The 21,263-nt window shown below is 43.2% G+C and overlaps 1 protein-coding gene across 3 annotated transcripts in view; it reads right to left on the reverse strand.

Moving 5' to 3' along the window:
- VIT (vitrin) overlaps positions 1-21,263 on the reverse strand; it is a 326,453-nt gene that overhangs the window by 119,409 nt on the left and 185,781 nt on the right. For all 3 annotated transcript variants that reach the window (XM_073672665.1, XM_073672664.1, XM_073672663.1), the window contains exons 2-4: positions 17,826-17,876; positions 15,463-15,516; positions 40-196 (exon numbers count right to left, since the gene is read on the reverse strand). In XM_073672665.1, coding sequence (XP_073528766.1) covers positions 40-196; positions 15,463-15,516; positions 17,826-17,859 — 245 coding nt within the window. In that variant the 5' untranslated portion in view covers positions 17,860-17,876. The remainder of the gene's footprint in view (positions 1-39; positions 197-15,462; positions 15,517-17,825; positions 17,877-21,263) is intronic.

Consider the following 21,263-nt stretch of genomic DNA (forward strand, 5'->3'; position numbering starts at 1 on the left):
TGTGGAAAATAGAATTAACACTTGTTCAAACCTGCAGACCTGTGAATGGCAGCTGTGCAGATGCTGGAAAAAGAGGCATATATGTCTGTGCCATATACACGATGCTTCCCTTCTTGGCAACCTGCTGGACACTTTGCAAGGAACTCTGGGTTGACTATTTTGCCTGCTTTAATGTCACAGTCAATGTGAGGAGCATCTGTGGAAATAAACAGTAAGGTTTATAGTGGTGAGTCCATAGGACATTTATCAGTCTTGGTCTGTAAAGTTACAAACAGCATACTATTCCCAGTGATACAAAAGAGAAAGATGATAATTACACATATGGTAAATTACTGATATGATTTTCATAATTTTCCTGGAGTTTAGAGTTAAAGGGTAATCGTACTTTCAAGTAATTTTTCAGAATAAACTGTCCTGTGTGTGGTTATGAGGAATAACCTTTCTGGCATTTATATGACTTGTACCTGTTTTTCCTTCTGCAAGATCTAGTTCTTAATTTGCAATTTACTCGGAGCTGAGGGAGGAGACTAGCTGCTAAGATTTCTGCCGTACAAAGCAGCACACAGAGATGGATTTCTGCTCTTCATTTACTTTTTAAAACACAGATATAAGCAACAGCAACACGGAGAAAATTATACAATACTGAGTCGTCTGAATGTCAATCAGGTCTGCAGTGTGGTAACAGACTTCTTAGAAAGCTCAGCACGATCTTTTTGTGCCTCCCTCTGCTTGTTTCCCCCCCCCCCCATTCCACTCTCCATAAACTATTTTTGGAGCTGTAAACTGATACCTCACTGTGCTGGCAGTCTGTCTGGTCTTGAGTCAGATAATAATAATAATTTTTATTTCTACAGCACCAACATATTCCGCAGCATTTTACAATTCAGCGGAGACTTGTACCGACAATATCACATATTACAGAGTAACACATAATTCAACAGATACAAGAGGAGTGAGGGCCCTGCTCGCAAACTTACAATCTTTGAGGATTGATGTATGGATTGGAGCTCTTTTTCTAGAGTGGATGAGTCCAAGAGGCAGTGGGCAGGAGAAGAAGTGTCTGATTAGTGGGGAATAGTGTTGATCGAGCGTGTATTGTTAACGCTTTCGGCAAGCATGCTCGGATTCTCGCCGAGTATTTGCGGCGTGCTCGGCATCTATGTTAGTGCCGCCGCGGCTGCATGTGTCATGGCTGTTAAACAGCTGTTACACATGCAAGAATTTCCTAACAAAAACACAGATTCTTCTTATAAAATATATTATACAGTACTCTTATATTTTTCTGTATTATTGATTTATGCAGTTTGTTGAAAGTACAGTTCCATTTTAACTACTTCCTAAACATTCTAAAACGTCACTGCATGATTGTAGCATTGAGCCAGCTATCAGCCGCAACTGGACTCCCCAGAGAGGAGGCAGTTATGGTTTGTAGTGTTGAGCGAACATGCTCGACATTGCTCGGTACTCGCCCGAGCATCACGCTACTCGGGATGTTCGGTGAGCACCGAGCATTTCCGGGTTACTCGGGCGGGAGCTCGGGTCTCCGCCCTGCATGTTTGGCGCTCTTTACAGAGCCAATGAACATGCAGGGATTGCCAGCCAGTCACTGTAATGCCACAGCCATGTTGGTTGTGGGCATTACATTGATTGGCTGGCCGCACAGCGTCACTTCCAGTATTTAAAATCGGGTGCCGCCATCTTGGACACAGACGGCTGGGATCAGACAGTGTAGGGACAGCGCTGCTGATTTAGGGAGAGATATATACTGTGAAATAGTTAGTGTAGGGTCTGTAAAGGCTGCCAGATCAAACAAACAGTCCTTCTCAGGACTAATATCCATCCCAGATATCAGGCAGGCAGGCTGTATAGGAGACGCAGTGGTTATACCAGCAAATGCTGCATTACAGTCCTGTGTGCTCCTGTTGCTGAAATTGCTGGACTTAGCTCCAGGTCTCGGGGGCCAGGAAAAATCCTTTTTTTTTTCATCTAAATCCTCTTTTTTTTTTTTCCTCCTTCACACTGTACAAATACCCATCTTATTAACCTTTTGGTGTCCCCACCCCCCCCCCCCCAAAGAAAAAAAAAAAGTGTGTCTGTGACAGTTCAGACACAAATATATTTTTTTAAAAGAGTCTGGTGTAAGCCAGAGAAATAGAAGTGTGGTTTTGCAGTTCTACTGTTCAAACCTCTGTATTATCCACTTTTGGGCCATTTTTACCTAAAAAAAAACTGTTTGAGTGTGTCGCTCACTGTTCAGCGGCAAATACACTCCCTGACAGAAGCTATGTCGCTTATCCATGTTATGTAAATAAAAGCTTATAACCTGACGTTAAATTCATCCATTGGTTTTATAAATTACTCTTTTGAAAGCTGAAACCCTCTCAAATTTGGTATAGGTTAAGAAAATAAGTTGGCATCAATGCTGAAATATTGATCATTTAATGAACACAGAATGGTCAGATTTTGGCAAGACAAAAGTTTTGTCGCCCACAGAAAGTAATGTGATAATCAAACAAATAATTATCTTAAAATACAAATATATGATGCATAACATTGGTGAATGAAGTTGTGGTGCTATTAGAGTCATATTTAATATTTTGTGTGACTTCCATGAGCTTGAAGGACTGCATCCATGCGGTTCAACAATGATTCATGCAATTTATTAATGAAGTCATCAGGAATAGCAAAGAATGCAGTCTTACATGCCTCCCATAGTTCATCTAGATTCTTTGGCTTTGTCTTCCAAGCTTCTTCTTTCATCCTACCCCAAACATGCTCAATGATGTTCATGTCCGGTGACTGAGCTGGCCAGTCCTTGAGCACCTTGATCTTTTTTGCCTGGAGGAACTTTGTTGTAGAGATGGATGTATGAGATGGAGCACCATCCTGGTGCAGAATTTGACCCCTTTTATGATTTAGAATGTAAGAGGTAGCTAATACTTCTTGATATTTTAGGCTATTGATATTGCCTTCCACCTTGCAAATGTTTCACACACTCCCATACTGAATGTAACCCCAGACCATGATCTTTCCACCACCAAATTTAACTGTATTTTGGATCCATACGGGCTCCAGTAGGTCTCCTGCAGTATTTGAAGCGGCTGTGGTGTAATTCTACTGAAGATTCATCAGAGAAATCCACCTTCTGCCTCTTTTCCAGCATCCATCTGTTTAGCAGGCTGTGGGACTTTGCAAATGCCACACTGTTTTTTATTTGCCTTTTGTTTAGTGCTGGCTTCTGGGCACTGATTCAACCATGGAGGCCATTTCGAGACAGAATCCTACAAACTTTTCTAGTTGACACAGGGACTTGAGGTGACCAGGCCTGTTGGAGCTCTGCTGCAGTGGAAGAGGGGCTTGCTTTGGATTTTCTAACCAACAAACATTCCTCCTGAGCAGTTGTCTTGCGGGGTCTGCCGGACCTGGGCTTGTCAAACACATCTCCAGTCTCTTCAAATCTTTTTATAATTCTTTGTACTTGACGCTGAGACACATTAAAGATGCCAGCCACTTCTGCAGTGGCTCTGGTCTTCAGCCTCTTGATAATCAAGGCTTTGGTCGCAGGGTGGATTTTTGGCATGTTGTCAGAGCTCAAGTTGCAGTTCAAGTGACGGTTTGGGGTGCTGAGTTTCTTTTTATACACACCCACTAATTAACTGATCATTTACTTAGCACTGGTGAGGATGTAAACTAGGATTGGGTGCATTATATGACCAGGTGACAAAACTTTTGTCTTGCCAAATGACCATTCTGTGTTCATTATATCATCAATATTTCAGCATTGCTGCCAATTTATTTTCTTTACCTAAACCAAATTTGGGAGGGTTTCAGCTTTCAAAAGAGTAATTTATAAAACCAATGGATGAATTTAACGTCAGGTTATAAGCTTTTATTTACATAACATGGATAAGCGACATAACTTCTGTCAGGGAGTGTATATCTATTTAAAAAAGTCTGGTATACACCAGTAAATTATAACTGTGGTTTTGCTGTTCCACCGTAAAAAAATCTCTATTATCCTGCTTTTGGCATGTTTTGCCGTAAAAAAAAAACTGTAATAGTGTCTCCCTTATTGTTCAGAAACAAATATATTTGTTGAAAATAGTCTGGCGTAGGCCAGAGAAATAGAAGTGTGGTTTTGCAGTTCCACGGTTCAAACCTCTGTATTATCCACTTTTGGGTCATTTTGACCTAAAAAAACCCAGTTTGAGTGTGTCGCTCACTGTTCAGCCCCAAATATATCTATTTAAAAAAGTCTGGTATACACCAGTAAATTATAACTGTGGTTTTGCCGTTCCACGGTAAAAATCTCTATTATCCAGCTTTTGGTATTTTTTCCGTAAAGAAAAACAGTAATAGTGTCTCCTAATTGTTCAGACACCAATATATCTGTTTAAAAGAGTCTGGTATACACCAGTAAATTATAACTGTGGTTTTGCAGTTCCACGGTGAAAAATCTCTATTATCCTGCTTTTGACATTTTTTGCCGTAAAGAAAAACAGTAATAGTGTCTCCTGATTGTTCAGACACAAATATATCTGTTGAAAATAGTCTGGTGTAGGCCCGAGAAATAGAAATATGGTTTTGCAGTCCAACTGTGAAAAATCTCTATTATCCTCCTTTTGGCATTTTTTGCAATAAAGAAAAACAGTAATAGTGTCTCCTGATTGTTCAGACGCAAATATATTTGTTGAAAATAGTCTGGTGTAGGCCAGAGAAATAGAAGTGTGGTTTTGGAGTTCCACAGTTCAAACCTCTGTATTATCCACTTTTGGGCCATTTTTACCTAAAAAAAACAGTTTGAGTGTGTCGCTCACTGTTCAGCGGCAAATATATCTACTTAAAAAAGTCTGGTATACACCAGTAAATTATAACTGTGGTTTTGCTGTTCCACTGTAAAAAATCTCTATTATCCAGCTTTTGGTATTTTTTCCCATAAAGAAAAACAGTAATAGTGTCCCCTGATTGTTCAGACACCAATATATCTGTTTAAAAGAGTCTGGTATACAGCAGTAAATTATAACTGTGGTTTTGCAGTTCCACGGTGAAAAATCTCTATTATCCTGCTTTTGGCATTTTTTGCCGTAAAGAAAAACAGTACTAGTGTCTCCTGATTGTTCAGACACAAATATATCTGTTGAAAATAGTCTGGTGTAGGCCTGAGAAATAGAACTGTGGTTTTGCAGTTCCACTGTGAAAAATCTCTATTATCCTGCTTTTGGCATTTTTTGCCGTAAAGAAAAACAGTAATAGTGTCTCCTGATTGTTCAGACACAAATATATCTGTTTAAAAGAGTCTGGAATACACCAGTAAATTATAACTGTGGTTTCACGGTAAAAAATCTCTATTATCCAGCTTTTGGTATTTTTTCCGTAAAGAAAAACAGTAATAGTGTCTCCTGATTGTTCAGACACCAATATATCTGTTTAAAAGAGTCTGGTATACACCAGTAAATTATAACTGGTTTTGCCGTTCCACGGTAAAAAATCAATATTATCCTGCTTTTGGCATTTTTCGCCGTAAAAAAAAAAAAATTAATAGTGTCTCCCTGATTGTTCAGACACAAATATATTTGTTGAAAATAGTCCGGTGTAGGCCAGAGAAATAGAAGTGTAGTTTTGCAGTTCCACGGTTCAAACCTCTGTATTATCCACTTTTGGGTCATTTTTACCTAAAAAAAACAGTTTGAGTGTGTCGCTCACTGTTCAGCAACAAATATATCTATTTAAAATTGTCTGGTATACCCCTCTGGGAATTTTAGATGCGGTTCTTGTTCTTTTTGTAATCATCACCTCACGACTAATCCCTTGCGTATTGGCCCGATTACACATTTTGTTAAGGATTTCATTACCTGTAGGTCCAAGAATATTGTTTATGTAATTTTTTGTCCTTGTAATTTTTTTTTATATAGCGAAGACTATATGTTCTTTATTTATTAGGATCAGGGAGCATTTACATTCCCTAGAAACCCAAAAGGGCTCCAAAAGATTTATTAAGCATGTTACTGAATTTCATAATGCTAACCCTAAATCATTGAGATTTGCTGGCTTAGAACAGCTTCATTTTCCCAGTAGAGGTGGCAATCTGAATAAGCTGATGCTTCAAATCGAAACTAAATGGATCGTTCGCCTGAATGCTAATGGTCCATTAGGCTTAAATGATCGTCTGGATTTTTCTATGTTTTTATGATTCTGTTCTGATTTGTGTTTTTTTACTTTTGTGATCATGTGTTCTTGCTTAATTTGCAAATAAAGGATGTGATGTCATGTTTTGTGTGTAACACAGACCTGTAGAAGCGTCTTCACGCGAAACAGCTGTTGTCTGCTTTTTTCTTCCCCGCTCTCCCTGCTTGCCGGACTTTTTATCCTTATGGAATAAAGATACTGCTTTTAAGGACTGGTGAGTGCAGCTCATTTTTCTTTCTTATGGTTATTTTGGACTGTTTAAACTTTTTTATGAGCTTTTGTACCTGAAATGTTACTAAGTCCTATTTAGGTGTCTGCATTGTACATGTTCAGCTTCGCACTGACTATTGCAGCTGCTTGCAGGTGGTGCAGGTTTTTCACTTTCTTTGCTGTAAGATTAAACAATAACTGTGGTTTTGCCATTCCACGGTAAAAAATCTCTATTATTCAGCTTTTGGTATTTTTTCCGTAAAGAAAAACAGTAATAGTTTCTCCCTGATTGTTCAGATTGTTTAAAAGAGTCGGGTGTAGGCCAGAGAAAAAGAACTGTGGTTGTCCTCTTCCACGGTTCTAATCTACTTATTATTACCCTTTTTCCATTGATAGTGCGAGTGTAAGCTATTTTACTTCCTTTACAATGGGCAAGGCGCGTGGCAAGGGACGTGGAACTGGACGTTCTGGTGATGGTGCAGAGAACAGGGCAGTGGCCAAGGTGAAAATGTGCCACAACCAACAGCCGCATCTTCTCGCTCCCACTTCTTGACCAAATTACTAGAGAAGCACAGAACAACACCAGTATTGCGAACTGATCAGTGTGAACAGGTTATTAATTGGATAGCAGATAATACTTCCAGTTACCTGGGCACCACCACCTCCGGTCTGTCTTCCACACGGTCAAATCTTAGCAGCCGTGAGTCTCGACCGCATACTCCTCCTCACCCTGATGCTCCTTCCTCTCACCATGCCGAGTGTAGTAAGACAGCAACTGATCCCACACTTGGACACTCTGAAGAGCTGTTCACTGGTCCATTTCCAGATTTGTGTCCCTTGCCTGCTCCGTTTGAAGTGGTGGAAGAGGAGATCCCATGTAGTGATGCCCAAATATTTGAACAGCCACAGCCACAGGAAGTCGACGCTGGAAATTTGTCACAAGAGGTGGATGATGACGAAACACAATTGCCCAGAAGTGAGGAGGAGGATCGTCGTGTGCAAGTGGAAGAGGAGGTGGTGGATGATCTAGTAACTGACCCAACGTGGCAGGAGGACATGCAGAGCGAGGCCAGCAGCACACAGGGTGAGTGAGGCAGAGTACCCCAACAGGCAGGAAGAAACAGTGTGGTGGAGGCACACAGAAGGCAGGCAACAGTTCCCCGTAACACCAACACTAGGGACGTTGCCAGTACAACCTGTAGGTCTTCCAGAGTCTGGAATTTTTTTAAAGACTCTGCTGATAACCCCAAAAAGGCCATTTGTACCACCTGCCATGCCAGCATCAGCTGGGGTGACAAAACTACCAGCCTGACCACCACCAGCATGATCAGGCACATGGCAGCAAAGCACCCGACTTTGTGGGGTGAACCCCAGGGTCCACGACCAGTGTCAGTGGGTGTCACCACTGCTTCTTCCGCTGTTGTGCGTGCAATAGATCCCCCTGTTCTGTGTGCAAGGCAATCCCCTGTCCATACTGCATGCAAAGATGCCCCCTCCTCTCAGTCTTCACTTGTTATGGCAGTTTCTCAAGAAACAGCATCAACGTCCACATCCACGTCCCACCGCAGCATTCAATTGTCCATATCCCAGACCTTTGAACGAAAGTGGAAATTGGCAGCCAACACCCCACAGACCACAGTCCTAAATTCGCACATTTCACGACTGCTTGCGTTGGAAATGCTGCCTTTTAGGCTGGTGGAGATGGAATCCTTCCGCAACCTTATGGCGGTGGCCGTCCCTCGGTACTCGGTCCCCAGCCGACACTATTTTGCCCGGTGTGCCATCCCCGCACTACACAAGCTTGTGTCCCAAAACATCTGCCGTGCCCTCAACAACGCAGTTACTGGGAGAGTCCACCTGACAACGGACACGTGGACAAGTGCTTGTGGCCAGGGACGGTACATCTCCCTGACGGCACACTGGGTAAACATAGTGGAAGCCGGGACCCAGTCGGACCTTGGGACGGAACACATCCTCCCCACACCGAGGATTGTGGGCCCTATGTCAGTCAGAGTTGCCCCCACAGTGTACAGCTCCTGCGCATCATCCTCCTCCTCCTCCTCATGTTCAGCCTCCATCTCAGATATCACCACATCAGTTACAAGCTGGAAACACTGGAGTACTGCTTCCGCCAAGCGGCAACAGGCTGTGCTGAAACTCATAAGCTTAGGTGAGAAACATCACACTGCTTGTGAGTTGTGGACAGCTGTGAAAGAGCAGGCAGATCTGTGGCTGAGACCGCTGAACCTACATCCAGGCATGGTCGTGTGTGACAATGGCCGTAACCTGGTGGCGGCTCTGAGGCGAGGCGAGATCACATACGTACCTTGCCTGGCTCATGTGCTTAACCTCGTGGTTCAGTGGTTTCTTAAATCGTACCCCGAGTTGCCAGATCTGCTCGTCAAAGTACGCCGCCTGTCAGCTCAGTTTCGCAAGTTGGCTACAGCTTCTGCCGCCCTTGCTGTGTTGCAGCAGCGTTTGCAGCTTCCGTCACACCGACTGGTGTGTGATGTCCCCACACATTGGAACTCTACCCTCCACATGTTGCAGAGGATTTGTGAGCAGAAGAGAGCAGTTGTGGAGTACCAGCTGCAACAAGGCCGTCGATATTCAGGTCAGACTCCACACATAAGACCTCAGGAGTGGACCTGGATGTCTGACATATGTACCATCTTGACAAACTTTGAGGAGTCCACCAAGATGGTGAGTGGCGATGACGCCATCATTAGCGTCAGCATTCCACTTGTCTGTCTTTTGCAACGCTCTCTGCAGAGAATTAAAGAGGAGGCATTGCAGCCCGAGTATGATGAGATGGATCAAGAAGCCGTAGTGGTCGATTACACACAGCCCAGCCTCATCTCATCCCAATGTGCATTGGGGGACAATGAGGGAGAGCAGGAGGAGGAGGAGGAGGAAGAACAGGAGCTCGTATCATGCGCTGTAGACGGTAGTACCTGTACAACTGTCATACCGTCGGTTCAGCGTGGGTGGCCTGAGGACAGGGGGGAGGAGGAGGAGGAGGAGAGCATGGTTAGTCGTCATCTTGGTGAGGACACGGAAGTCTTGCCCGTTACCAGTCTGGCACGCATGGCTGACTTTATGTTACGCTGCCTTAACCGTGACCCTCACGTTGTCAAAATGTTGGGTGACAGTCATTACTGGTTGGTGACACTTTTAGACCCCCGCTACAAGGAGAACTTTCACTCTCTTATTCCTGAGGTGGAGAGGTCTACAAAAATGGGACAGTACCAGAAGGCCCTTGCTGCAGAACTGTTAAAAATTCCCATCTGAACACCCTAGCGGCAGAGGTCACAGTTCGTTGCCCAACCAAGGAGTACATGCGAGAGAGATGCAATTCCAATCCAGCAGAGGCAGGGGAACACTGTCAACGTTCTGGGACAGTTTTCTCAGACCCTCCCTTCGGACAGACCCTGAGGCGCGGGGTACTCTCACAAGGAGTGGAAAGTTTCAAAAGATGGTGAGGGAGTACCTTGCCGACCGTACCAGCATCCTCCCGTGATTCCTCTGTGCCTTTTAATTATTGGGTATCCAAGCTGGACACTTGGAATGAACTCGCTCTGTACGCCTTGGAGGTCCTGGCCTGCCCTGCCGCTAGCGTGTTATCGGAGCGTGTCTTTAGTGCCGCTGGGGGAATTATAACTGATAAGCGCACTAACTGACAATGCTGACAAGCTGACCCTTATCAAAATGAACAAGGGCTGGATTGGGCCAGACTTCTCATCACCACCAAATGATAGCGGAGTAACAAAGTCTAATCCACTGTGTTATTTCGGGAGGTGTATTCATTCACATGCACCGCTTCACACCCACACATGGGTATACGCGTCCTCATTTCGGCTGTTTTCGGTTCTTCTCCTTATCCTCAGCCTCCACCACCACTATACCACCAGGGTGACCATGGTCCGTGTTGCCGTTATTGAAAGTTCCTCCATCCTTATTTTTGTCAGCTTTTGCTTGGAAGGCATAAGCAAAGACTTATAGACCCACTCCCCAATAATGAGAATAATATTGTTAAGATGCTGTACTGTATGGGTCTTGTAAGGGGCATTAAAACCGTCTTGTTAAGCTACTGCGACCTCCACCACTTTTCCTAGGGGCATTGAAACCGTCTTGTTAAGCTACTGCAACCTCCACGTCTCTTCCGAGGGGCATTAAAACAGTCTTGTTAAGCTACTGGGACCTCCACATCTCTTCCGAGGGGCATTAAAAGCGTCTTATTAAACCACTCTGAACTCCACAGCTCTTCCAAAGGGCATTGAAATGTTGTTTTTAATTAACTCTAACCTCCACGACTCTTCGAACGGGCATTGCATTTCCTTCTAATTTTTGTCAGCTTTTGTTTGGAAGGCATAAGCAAAGACTATGGGAGACCCACTCCCCAATAATGGGAATAATGTTTGTAATATGCTGTACTGCATGGCTCTTGTAAGGGGCAGTGCAAGTTCTTCCATCCTAATTTTTGGCAGCTTTTGCTTGGAAGGCATAAGCAAAGACTATGGGAGACCCACTTCCCAATAATGGGAATAATGTTTGTAATATGATGTACTGCATGGCACTGGTAAGGGGCATTGCAAGTTCCTCCTTCCTAATTTTTGGCAGCTTTTGCTTGGAAGGCATAAGCAAAGACTATGGGAGACCCACTCCCCAATAATGGGAATAATGTTTTTAAGATGCTGTACTGTATGGCTCTTGTAAGGGGCATTAAAACCGTCTTGTTAAGCTACTGCGACCTCCACCACTTTTCCAAGGGGCATTAAAACCATCTTGGTAAGCTACTGCGACCTCCACGTCTCTTCCGAGGGGCATTAAAACTGTCTTGTTAAGCTACTGTGACCTCCACCACTCTTCCAAGGTGCATTCAAACCGTCTTGTTGAGCTACTGTGACCTCCACCACTTTTCCAAGGGGCATTAAAACCATCTTGTTAAGCTACTGCGACCTCCACGCCTCTTCCAACGGGCATTGCATTTCCTCCTAATTTTAGTCAGCTTTTGCTTTTCAATGCATAGGCGAACACTAAGGGAGACCCACTCCCCAATAATGGGTAGAAGGTTTTTAGTATGCTGCAATCCACATCTGTTTCAAGGGGCATTGCAGTTCCTCATAATTTTTGGAAAGCCTTCCATTCACTGCTTAGGCCAACAGTGCACAGTAGACCCAGTTGCTATAAATGGAAAAAATGGTTTAGTTAAGGCCCTCTGACCTCCATGTCACTTCCAAGGGACATTGGAGTGCCTCTAAATTTTTGGCAGGCATTGGACTCACTGTATGCCCCATAACTGTGTAGCCGAACTGCTCCTTTTGGTACAGAAACATATCCTACAAGACATGTGTGGTTGACTGGCCTGATATTGATGTGAATGGTCCCTGTTCCTCTTGCTCTTTCTCCTTTGCCACCACCTCATCCATCATTTATCACCTGAAGCTTTGTTTTAACGGGAGTCATAGAACTGGGATAGTAGCAGGAAAATATCCAGCAATCCTCGGAGGAGGTAGGATATGCGCCAAAACACTGACCACCTCAGGCCTAGCCACTACTACATACATGCGCTTGCATTCCAAGAAAACAAAGCAGATGCTAACTTCTATCATCATCATCATGCTCCTCACCTTGGCACTGGGGACTGGGGACCTTGGCCGGGAGGCTGGGGACTGAGTATGGATACCAGGCCACCGAAGCAGCCATGAGGTAGTGGCCAGCTTTGGCCTCCTCCAAACTAAAAGGCCCCATTTCAAGTGCAAGCTAGCAGTATGGCCTGGGGGTGGGTGGGTGGCAGGCTGCACACTTACGCTTGCATTAAAAGAAAACAAAGCAGATGCTAACTTCTATCATCATCATCATGCTCCTCACCTTGGCACTCTCAACTCCCCTGATGGAGAAGCCAGGGCCCACCGGAGGAGTCTGGTTGTCTGGTGGGCTCGTCCAATGCTGCCCTAAAGCAAGCCAGGCTAAGAAAAGTGTGGGGAAGGTTACTGGGACAAATAGTGGCGGCTTGGGACTGAGTATGGAAACTTCGCTGCCGAAGCAGCCATGAGGTAGTGGCCAGCTTCGGCCTCCTCCAAACTAAAAGGCCCCATTTCAAGTGCAAGCAAGCAGTATGGTATTGCAGCCTGGGGGTGGGTGGGTGGCAGGCTGCATATTTGCGCTTGCATTGCAAGGAATGGGGGAGGTACAATTGAACACTGCCCTGGGACAAGGACTTGCACGGGGATAGTTGCAAGTCTTCTGATGCGGCAAGGATCACTTCTGATGGGCACACGTTTAGGCAGTGACCTGGGTGTCAGAGATGCTTCCAGGGGTCTTCCCCATGCTGTTCCCATGTCTTTTCAGCACTGTATGCATGTGTCACACAGCACATGGCCAGATAAGGTTGTAAAATGTTAAAATGACATTTCCCGATGAATGCATTTGTCACGGTTGAAAGCAATACAAAAGTGCAAAAACGCATAAAAAATGCTACTTGTGAACATAGCCCAAGGTGTGGAGGAGTATTTTTATTTTTGGTTATTTATTTTACCTTATACACAAGTCTGGAAAGGATGTTCCTTAACCCCTTTCCAACCAGGTCAGTAATAGTATGCACCAGGTCGGAAAGGCCGGTTCAGCGGGGGCTCCGGCGCTGAGCCCGCACTAAACCGGGCACATGTCAGCTGGCACATGTCACAATCCACCCACGGCTGTTAACATGTTAAATACCGCTGTCAATCTCTGACAGCGGCATCTAACTCGCGCTTCCGGGAAGCGCGTCCTAAGCCCCGCCCATCGGTGACCCCGTCACGTGATCGTGAGTCACCAATGGATGGGCATGACAACCCAGGGTCTGCAGCAGACCCCTGTGGTTGTCATGTCTCAATTGCTATGAGCGCCACCTAGTGGTCGGAGCTCATAGCAAGTGAGCATTTCTGCTGCATACAAGCGATCTGCTCATCGCCTGTATGCAGTAGAAGCAATCAGACAGCTGCTGCTTCTAGTCTCCTATGGAGACTATTGAAGCATGCAGTAAGTGTAAAAAAAATGTTTTTAAAAATATTAAAAAAATAAAAAATATATAAAAGTTTAAATCACCCCCCTTTCGCCCCATTCGAAATAAAATAATTTAAAAAAAACCCCACATACACATATTTGGTATCGCCGCGTTCAGAATCGCCCGATCTATCAATATAAAAGAAGAATTAATCAGATCGGTAAACTGTGTACCGAGAAAAAAAATCTAAACGCCAGATTTACGTTTTTTTGGTCGCTGCAACATTGCAATAAAATGCAATAATGGGCGATAAAAACATCAGATCTACCTTAAAATAGTATCAATAAAAACGTCAACCCGGTGCGCAAAAAATAAGCCCTCACCCGGCCCCAGATCCCGAAAAATGGGTCTCGGAAAATGGCGTTTTTTTTTTTAGCAAACTTTGGATTTTTTTTCACCACTTAACTAAAAAAGAACCTATACATGTTTGGTGTCTACGAACTCATAATGACCTGGAGAATAATAATGGCAGGTCAGTTTTAGCATTCAGTGAATGTGGTAAAAAAAAGGACCCAAAAAACAACTGTGGAATTGCATTTTTTTTGCAATTTCACCGCACTTGGAATTTTTTTCCCATTTTCCAGCACATGATATGGTAAAACCAGTAATGGCTTTTAAAAGTACAACTCGTCCCACAAAAAATAAGCCCTCACATGGCCATATTGAACGAAACTTAAAAAAGTTCTGGCTCTGGGAAAAAGGGGAGCAAAAAATGAAAACACAAAAACAGAAAGACCCATGGTCGTTAAGGGGTTAACATATTTCACAGGAAAACAGTTTCAGTTTCGTTTCTGAACGTTTTATTGTGAGCCCGTAAAAGTGGCTTAATACCTCTGACCACGTTGTTGACAGCAGTGACCTGGAGGTCAGAAGTGCTTCCTGGGGCGATCCTCATGCTGTCCCCATGTTTTTTGAGCACTGTCACTATCGTTTTGGGCACTTTCTAGGTTTTCTACAGACTGCCTGGGGTGCTGCCGCAAAAATGCTCGGGTCTCCCATAGACTAACATTGGGCTCATTGTATCCGAGTATCACGGTGAGCTCTGCCCGAGCTTCGAGCACCCGAGCATTTTAGTGCTCACTCAACACTAATGGTTTGTTACCATCACTGTCCTCCCGATCACTATATACACAGCACTTAACAAGAACTCTGTATGCAGAAATAGGAAGACACAAAGGTGCTTCCTTTACCAGACCCAGTGATCATATAATTGCCAGATGTAGTAAGAGAACAGAAGCTGCTGGGTTCTAGGAGACGCAGTTAGGCCTGCTATTCAACCAGGAGGCTGAATTCACTCTGTAACTGGGGCTAATATACAAGTCCCAGTCACAGGGGAAATCAGATTAAAAAAAGCTTTTAAATGTTGAAATGCCCCCAAAGATCTTTTATGACCTTATTGGGTGACAATATATGACATAAATAAATAGCAGGAAAATAAATAAATAAAAAAAAGCTACAGCCAATCCAAATCGCTGTTACTAGTCCCTCCAACATAAATAAAATGGAAAGGGAGCACATTTTAATAAGTAATTTAGTAGTCATAAAAAAATAAAGTTATAAAAAAGTCATAAAACAAACACATATTTTACCACAGATATAATCTGATATCGGCAAAAAATAAAAGATGAGAGTATGAAAATACCGTTAAATTGAATTCTGGATAAATTTTTCCAGCTCTTTCTACTGCATGTACGAAAAGCCCCAAAAATGTGCTTGGTCAGGCAGTGAGTAAAATGGCCTGGTCTTGAACTGTTTAAAGAGTTGCTTATTATTACTTTCACAAGTTTTCCTTTTCCCAAAATTCTGCTGATGGAGAAGTATCTGCCCAAACCAGTCAGTCCGCCTCGTCCAATTGAAAACCAATCCCCATATGATTGTGGCTTGATGATGAGAAGATAAATTGTGTATAACAAGCACTTCGTTATACACACTGTCACATTACTATGGCAAAAATAACCAGCCTTGCCTTACATCAATAAGACCACTAGGTGGCACTGTAGAAGTTAAAAAATATTACATACGTTTATTCTTTCTGTTCTTCTTAGAAGATACACATGTACATGTCAGAATCAAAACTGTAAGAAAAAAAGGAAATAGAGGTTACAAATGCATAAAACTATAAAAATCTGTCTTAGTTCTATTGTCAATTGTATGTTAAAAATTTTGATTAATTGTGCTTAACCTGTTGTACTCAGTAATGCATTAAAATATAATTCATTGCGAGTGAAAAAAGAAGTGACTTTTGCGGTAATATTCTATATTAAAAGCTTGTTATATGAATCAGAAATCAGAAAATAAAAAGTTATTTCAGCTGATCGCATACTTGGAATATCTGCTAGTGGTTATGTATATGAATCAGTAAAAGCATGTCTAAATAACGGAGTCTGCTGCAGGGGAAAAGTAGCACTACTTGACACCAATATGAAGCGCCAACTCATCCATGGCAGGAGCTGCTGTTCTTGCTAGTAGGGGAGGGTCTCAAACAGAATAGTCTGATCGATGATATCCCACTGGCCTAGACTGATATGTCTCTCCTTATTCACATGTAGGAAGATACCGGTCAATGAAGCAAAGCCAGGAGGGACAGAGATTTCCAGGACTTACCCCCGTGACCAGTCTACTCAGCCTACAATTTCCAAGTTTCCGTTTAATCTATGATTTCTCTGAAATGCTGCTCATTTAAGACTAAAACCTAGATATCTGGAATTCGGGAGTCTGTCCCTAATGGCTATTTCCTGTGGTGTTTGGAGCAGCTACAATCACCTGACAGGTTCAATTTAAAGGATTAATTTCAAGTTCTTTAATGGGTAAAGTTCCAAAGAAATTATAAAGGAAGCAATTTACCTCTTAGTAAAAATAGTTTCCGTTCTCAAAACGGAGGGAATTTTTAATTCTATTGTTTACTGCTCATTTCCTAGGCTACCAGCCACCACTGCAGTCTATAAGCAGCTTTTGGTCTCCAAAGCAAGAAGCACAGTGCTTACAAGCTCTTTCCAATTGCTGGGTTTGGCCAGCTTCAGTGCCTCTGTGTTCCTCCGAAGTCGCCTCTACTTGTAGCCTTGAAGAGAGCACAATTTGGGCCAACGGCACAACCATGCCACTGGTCCGTTCAATCAGAAGCCCACTGACCTCTGGGAAATAAGAATCTGGTAGGCTGGGGAGCAGTGCACCACTGAATAATAGGGCTATCTGGAACTTAGGATAGGTCATCAATGTCTGATCTGTCGTGATGAGACTCCCAGGAACCCTCACTGATCAGATGCTTCTGGTGTCGGCGGCCGGAGCTGCTCAGTTGCGGAGCTGCACAGCTCTGTCAACTGTGTTACGGATCCGGGTGTTGGAACCTCAGTGCTGCGGTGCAAGGAGGGACCAGAGGGGCGTAACTAGGTATCAACTCGGAATGACCAAGGTCGCACGGCGGCTCAATCGACTCCGTGAACCAGGGAAGGACCGAGCAGAGGGACTAGGTGCTACTCTGGACCAGTCCTTGTATGAGAGCAGGTGACTCCCACGGGTCAGAAGGCAGGGACTGACCGGTGCAGCAGATGAGCACGGCAGGCATGCTGACGGGTGATCCGGGTAGACCGACTGGCAGACAACACGGGTAACTGGCAGGAGCCTCCAGGTAGGCAGGCTGGTAGGCAGGGCAGGTAACTGGTACGTTCTCCGGGTAGGCAGGCAAGCCTGGCCCATAGACAGACTGGCGGGTTTGGTCCGTAGGCAGACCGTCGGGCTGGAGAGTGGTAGTCAGGCTAGCGGACTGGACTGGTAGTCAGGCTGGCAGACTGGACTGGTAGTCAGGCTAGCAGCGAGACCTGAGGGCTGAAGCAGAGTTAGTACACTGAGCTACAACCTTGCACGGGCACCTCCATTTTGTAGGAGGTGCCTTTTATATGGGAAGTCCTCCGGCCATTGGCCGGGGACTCCTTAGGACGGCGCGCACGGCCCCTTTAAGAGGGAGGGAGCGCGCGCTTGCCCTAAGCACAGTGCCCGGGAAGCTGCGCGTGCCGGCAGCAGCAGGAGAGCCAGAAGACGCCGGGCCAGGAGCGCGGCGGTAAGGGGGACGGCGTCTCTGCCTGTCAGGGGGCAGAGACGCCGATGTTACAATCTGTATAGCAGTAGCAGCTGACTACTGCATATTTGCCCCCTATACAAATCAGTAGGGGACTGATGTGCAGTGCTTGGCAAAAGCCAGTATTAAGTTAAATCTCTTGCACAATTGAACAGTTCGGGCCGCTGGGAACAGTTGATTGGGGGGGCTGCAGGGTGTCGCACCCTCACTGATAAGACATTGATGACCTATTTGAAGCATATGCCATCAATGTTAAAGTCTCGGACAAACCATTTAACCATTTCTTTAAACAGAGTTTTTTCGAACACTTACCCAACAGAACAGCAGTAATCTTCTCCTTCATCATAGGAAAAAGGGAAATATCTGAAAAGAAACCAAGAAACATTTTTATGGATTCAGATAAAATTTAGAGTCTCATATATTTTACATTTTATAATATCTAGCAAATGGCCAGGTATCCTAGATTGTAGAACACAGAGAAGGACATTTGTGGTGGTGATGTGTTCGTCTGGAAAGCTGTCCCACTTTTCTGATATTTACATGTCCTCTGTTTGTTCATGTGAATTTCTCGCAGCCCAGAAATATAACTGACAGGTTAAGTGGTTGCGTGGAAAATGAGTTCCTGTATGTGGTGGGGAAATTAGACTGTAAGCTCTTTTGAGCTCCTTTTACTTGTGAGTATGAATGCATTCTTTGTACAACACTGCAAAACATGTTGGTGCTATGAAAATATAGGATGGACACAAATGTTCCCCTTCATAATAATTATGTTGGATATGAATTATTTGCACAGTAAACACTTGGGAGGACAGTACTTGGTCTTAGCAGTCTTTATGGTTTTTGTAACTTACTATAACTTTTGGATCTGTGTCAAAATAGTAGTTTATCTACCGGGTCTAACTTTTCATGCACCTGGTGTATACATTCTTAGACCTAAAGGTCTAAGTGTGTGGTTCTGGTTTAATGTGAGTAAAGTTTAATAATTGTATAATTAAATGTTATGGAACTGTGAGATATATTTTGTAATTCAATGTTCTTATTGTTTTTAAGTTCTGTCCTATTTGTCAGTGAATAAAAGAAAATAAATAATTTCAAGAGGCTGAAAATCTGTAACAAATATAACCAACTGAAAAAGTTGGAGGATATATTTTGCAACTAAATGCATTTATTAATTATCCAAAGGATAGGTGATAAATGTATGATTACTGGGCACATTCATGGATATCTCATTGTTTGATTTCCCCCTCATTCCATCGCCCTACTTGATCATGTAAACAGGATGTTTAATAGAGCAGTTCATCACTCGCGCATGCATGTAGCTGCACCATTTGTCACTCTGTGTGACTGCAGACTTATGAATCCCCCCACCACACGCACTGTGTGATGAAAGGATATGCCGGTTTCTCAATCAGGAGTGGAGGGTATGTATGAGTTGTTTATGCTGCTTGCCATTGGGCGCGGCCTCGTTTCCATACACTTCTATGAAGCGAGACCATGCCCTCTAGTCAGCCACGTCCACTGGATGGCCGCGTTACCCGAAGCAATGGGATGAAACTGAATGGGAGAAGACACAGATTAGATATTAGAAAAAACTTTTTGACAGTGAGGGTGATTAACGAGTGGAACAGGCTGCCACGAGAGGTGGTGAGTTCTCCTTCAATGGAAGTCTTCAAACAGAGGCTGGACAGACATCTGTCTGAGATGGTTTAGTGAATCCTGCATTGCGCAGGGGGTTGGACCAGATGATCCTGGAGGTCCCTTCCAACTCTTCACTTTTATGATTCTAGACGAGGCGCAGCCTCGTTGAATACACGCCCACTAGATGGCTTCTGATCTGGAGTATGTATAAGCTCATACATACCCTCCGTTTCTGTCTCAGAAACCGGCGAACACAGAGTGACTGCAGACTTATCGATTTGAATGTATATCTTTAAATAGATATACATTTGGGATTAAATCAGTGCTAGCTTCAGACCATCCCTTTAATATAACCAAATATATTTTTAAACTATGTCCCCAATTCATCATTTGCGATTTATTGAAGTCACTTTTATTTTTCTACTTTTTTTAGTTTTTTGCACCAAATTCTTCAAAATGGCGGATGCGGTTCATTAATTTGTAGCAAAATAAAACACGCACTTTATTTTTGCCTTTAACAGTTATTGCAACTTTTTAGCAACAAAAGTCTCAAATACTTTAAAAAGTTGCACGGTTGTCTTAAAATGAGTCAAAGTAAATACTCTATTAGTCAGGGAATGGAGCGAGTTGCACTAGAAAACACAACATAAGGTAAAATTCACAGTTCATGAATCTGTCTAAAACATCAGGATAAGCAAAATTGTCTAGGGAAAAGCAAAAAAAGCACCTTCTTCTACATGCTAGCTGTGTCTCCTACATAGCATGTGGAAGAAAGTGCTCTAGTCAGACGAGACCAAAAGTAGAACTTTTTGAGCTAAATGCAAAATGCAACGTGTGGCTGAAAACTAACGCTGCTTATCACCCTGGAAACACTATCCCCTCCGTCAAGCATGGTGGTGGCAACATCATGCTGTGGGGACGCTTTCCTTCAGTAGGGACAGGGAAGCTAGTCAGAGTTGATGTAAAGATGTATGGAACTAAATAGAAGACAATCCTGTAGGAAAACCTATTAGAGGCTGCAAAAGACTGGAGACTGGGTCGTAGGTTCGCCTCCTAGCAGGCCAATGACCCTAAATATTATGTCAAAGCTACAATGGATTTTTTCAGAGCAAAACATATTCATGTGTTTCAATAACCCAGTCACAGTCCAGACCTAAATCCCATTGAGAATCTGTGACAAGATTTGAAAATTGCTGTTCACAGACACCTCCATCCATTCTCACTGAGCTAGAAATAGTTTGCAAAGAATGGGTTAAAATTACAGTTTTTAGATGTTCAAAGTTGGTAGAGAAATACCCCAAAAACCTGCAGCACTCATTGCAACTAAAAGTGGTCCTACAAAGTATTGACTCATGGGGGCTGAATACAAATGCACGTCTCAATTTTCAGATTTATATTTTTTAAATATTTAGAAAACTGTATATAATTTCCTTTATACTTCACAAATACTTGCTACTTAGCAATTGGTATATCACATAAAATCCCAATAAAAAAAAATTACGTTTGTGGTTGTAAGTTGTAACATGAAAAAATTTGGAAAAGTTCATGGGGTATGAATACGTTTTCAAGGCACTGTGTATATAAAAAATATTTTTAATTCATTGACAGAAAGTAGAAAAGAATTTAAAATGTAATTTAGAAAGTTGTTTTCCTTTTCATTGTATAAAGGGCACAAGTAGTGCTTACATTTCCAAGATGACATAGAGGGGTTACTAGAATGCTAACATTTCAGTAGTATACTGCATCATCCAGTACAGTAGAATAATCTACGGTTTTGTCCTGTGTCTGTTTATAGTATAGTAAATCCGCTACGGACATACCAGAGGAAAACTGGTACTTATTTTATATAACAGCTATTTTTCATTGCATAAGGATATAGTGTGAGGTTCCCACAAAAATGTCGTCTAAACTATGGTTTACTTTAGAGTGAGAGTAACCCATTCATTATATCATGTATCATGCCATTTCACGGCATGGTTGATAATTAAAAATACACATTGAGGTGTATTCTGAGAAACGACAGATCATAAATACAGCTTGGTATTTTGGGATACCATGAAAATACATGCATATGTAATGATACAGGGTGCACTTGATAGCTACGTGAAGTAA

Source organism: Phyllobates terribilis, unplaced genomic scaffold (genome assembly GCF_046119375.1).
Source record: "Phyllobates terribilis strain yellow unplaced genomic scaffold, ASM4611937v1 Scaffold_3__8_contigs__length_932513732, whole genome shotgun sequence".
NCBI lineage: Eukaryota > Metazoa > Chordata > Amphibia > Anura > Dendrobatidae > Phyllobates > Phyllobates terribilis.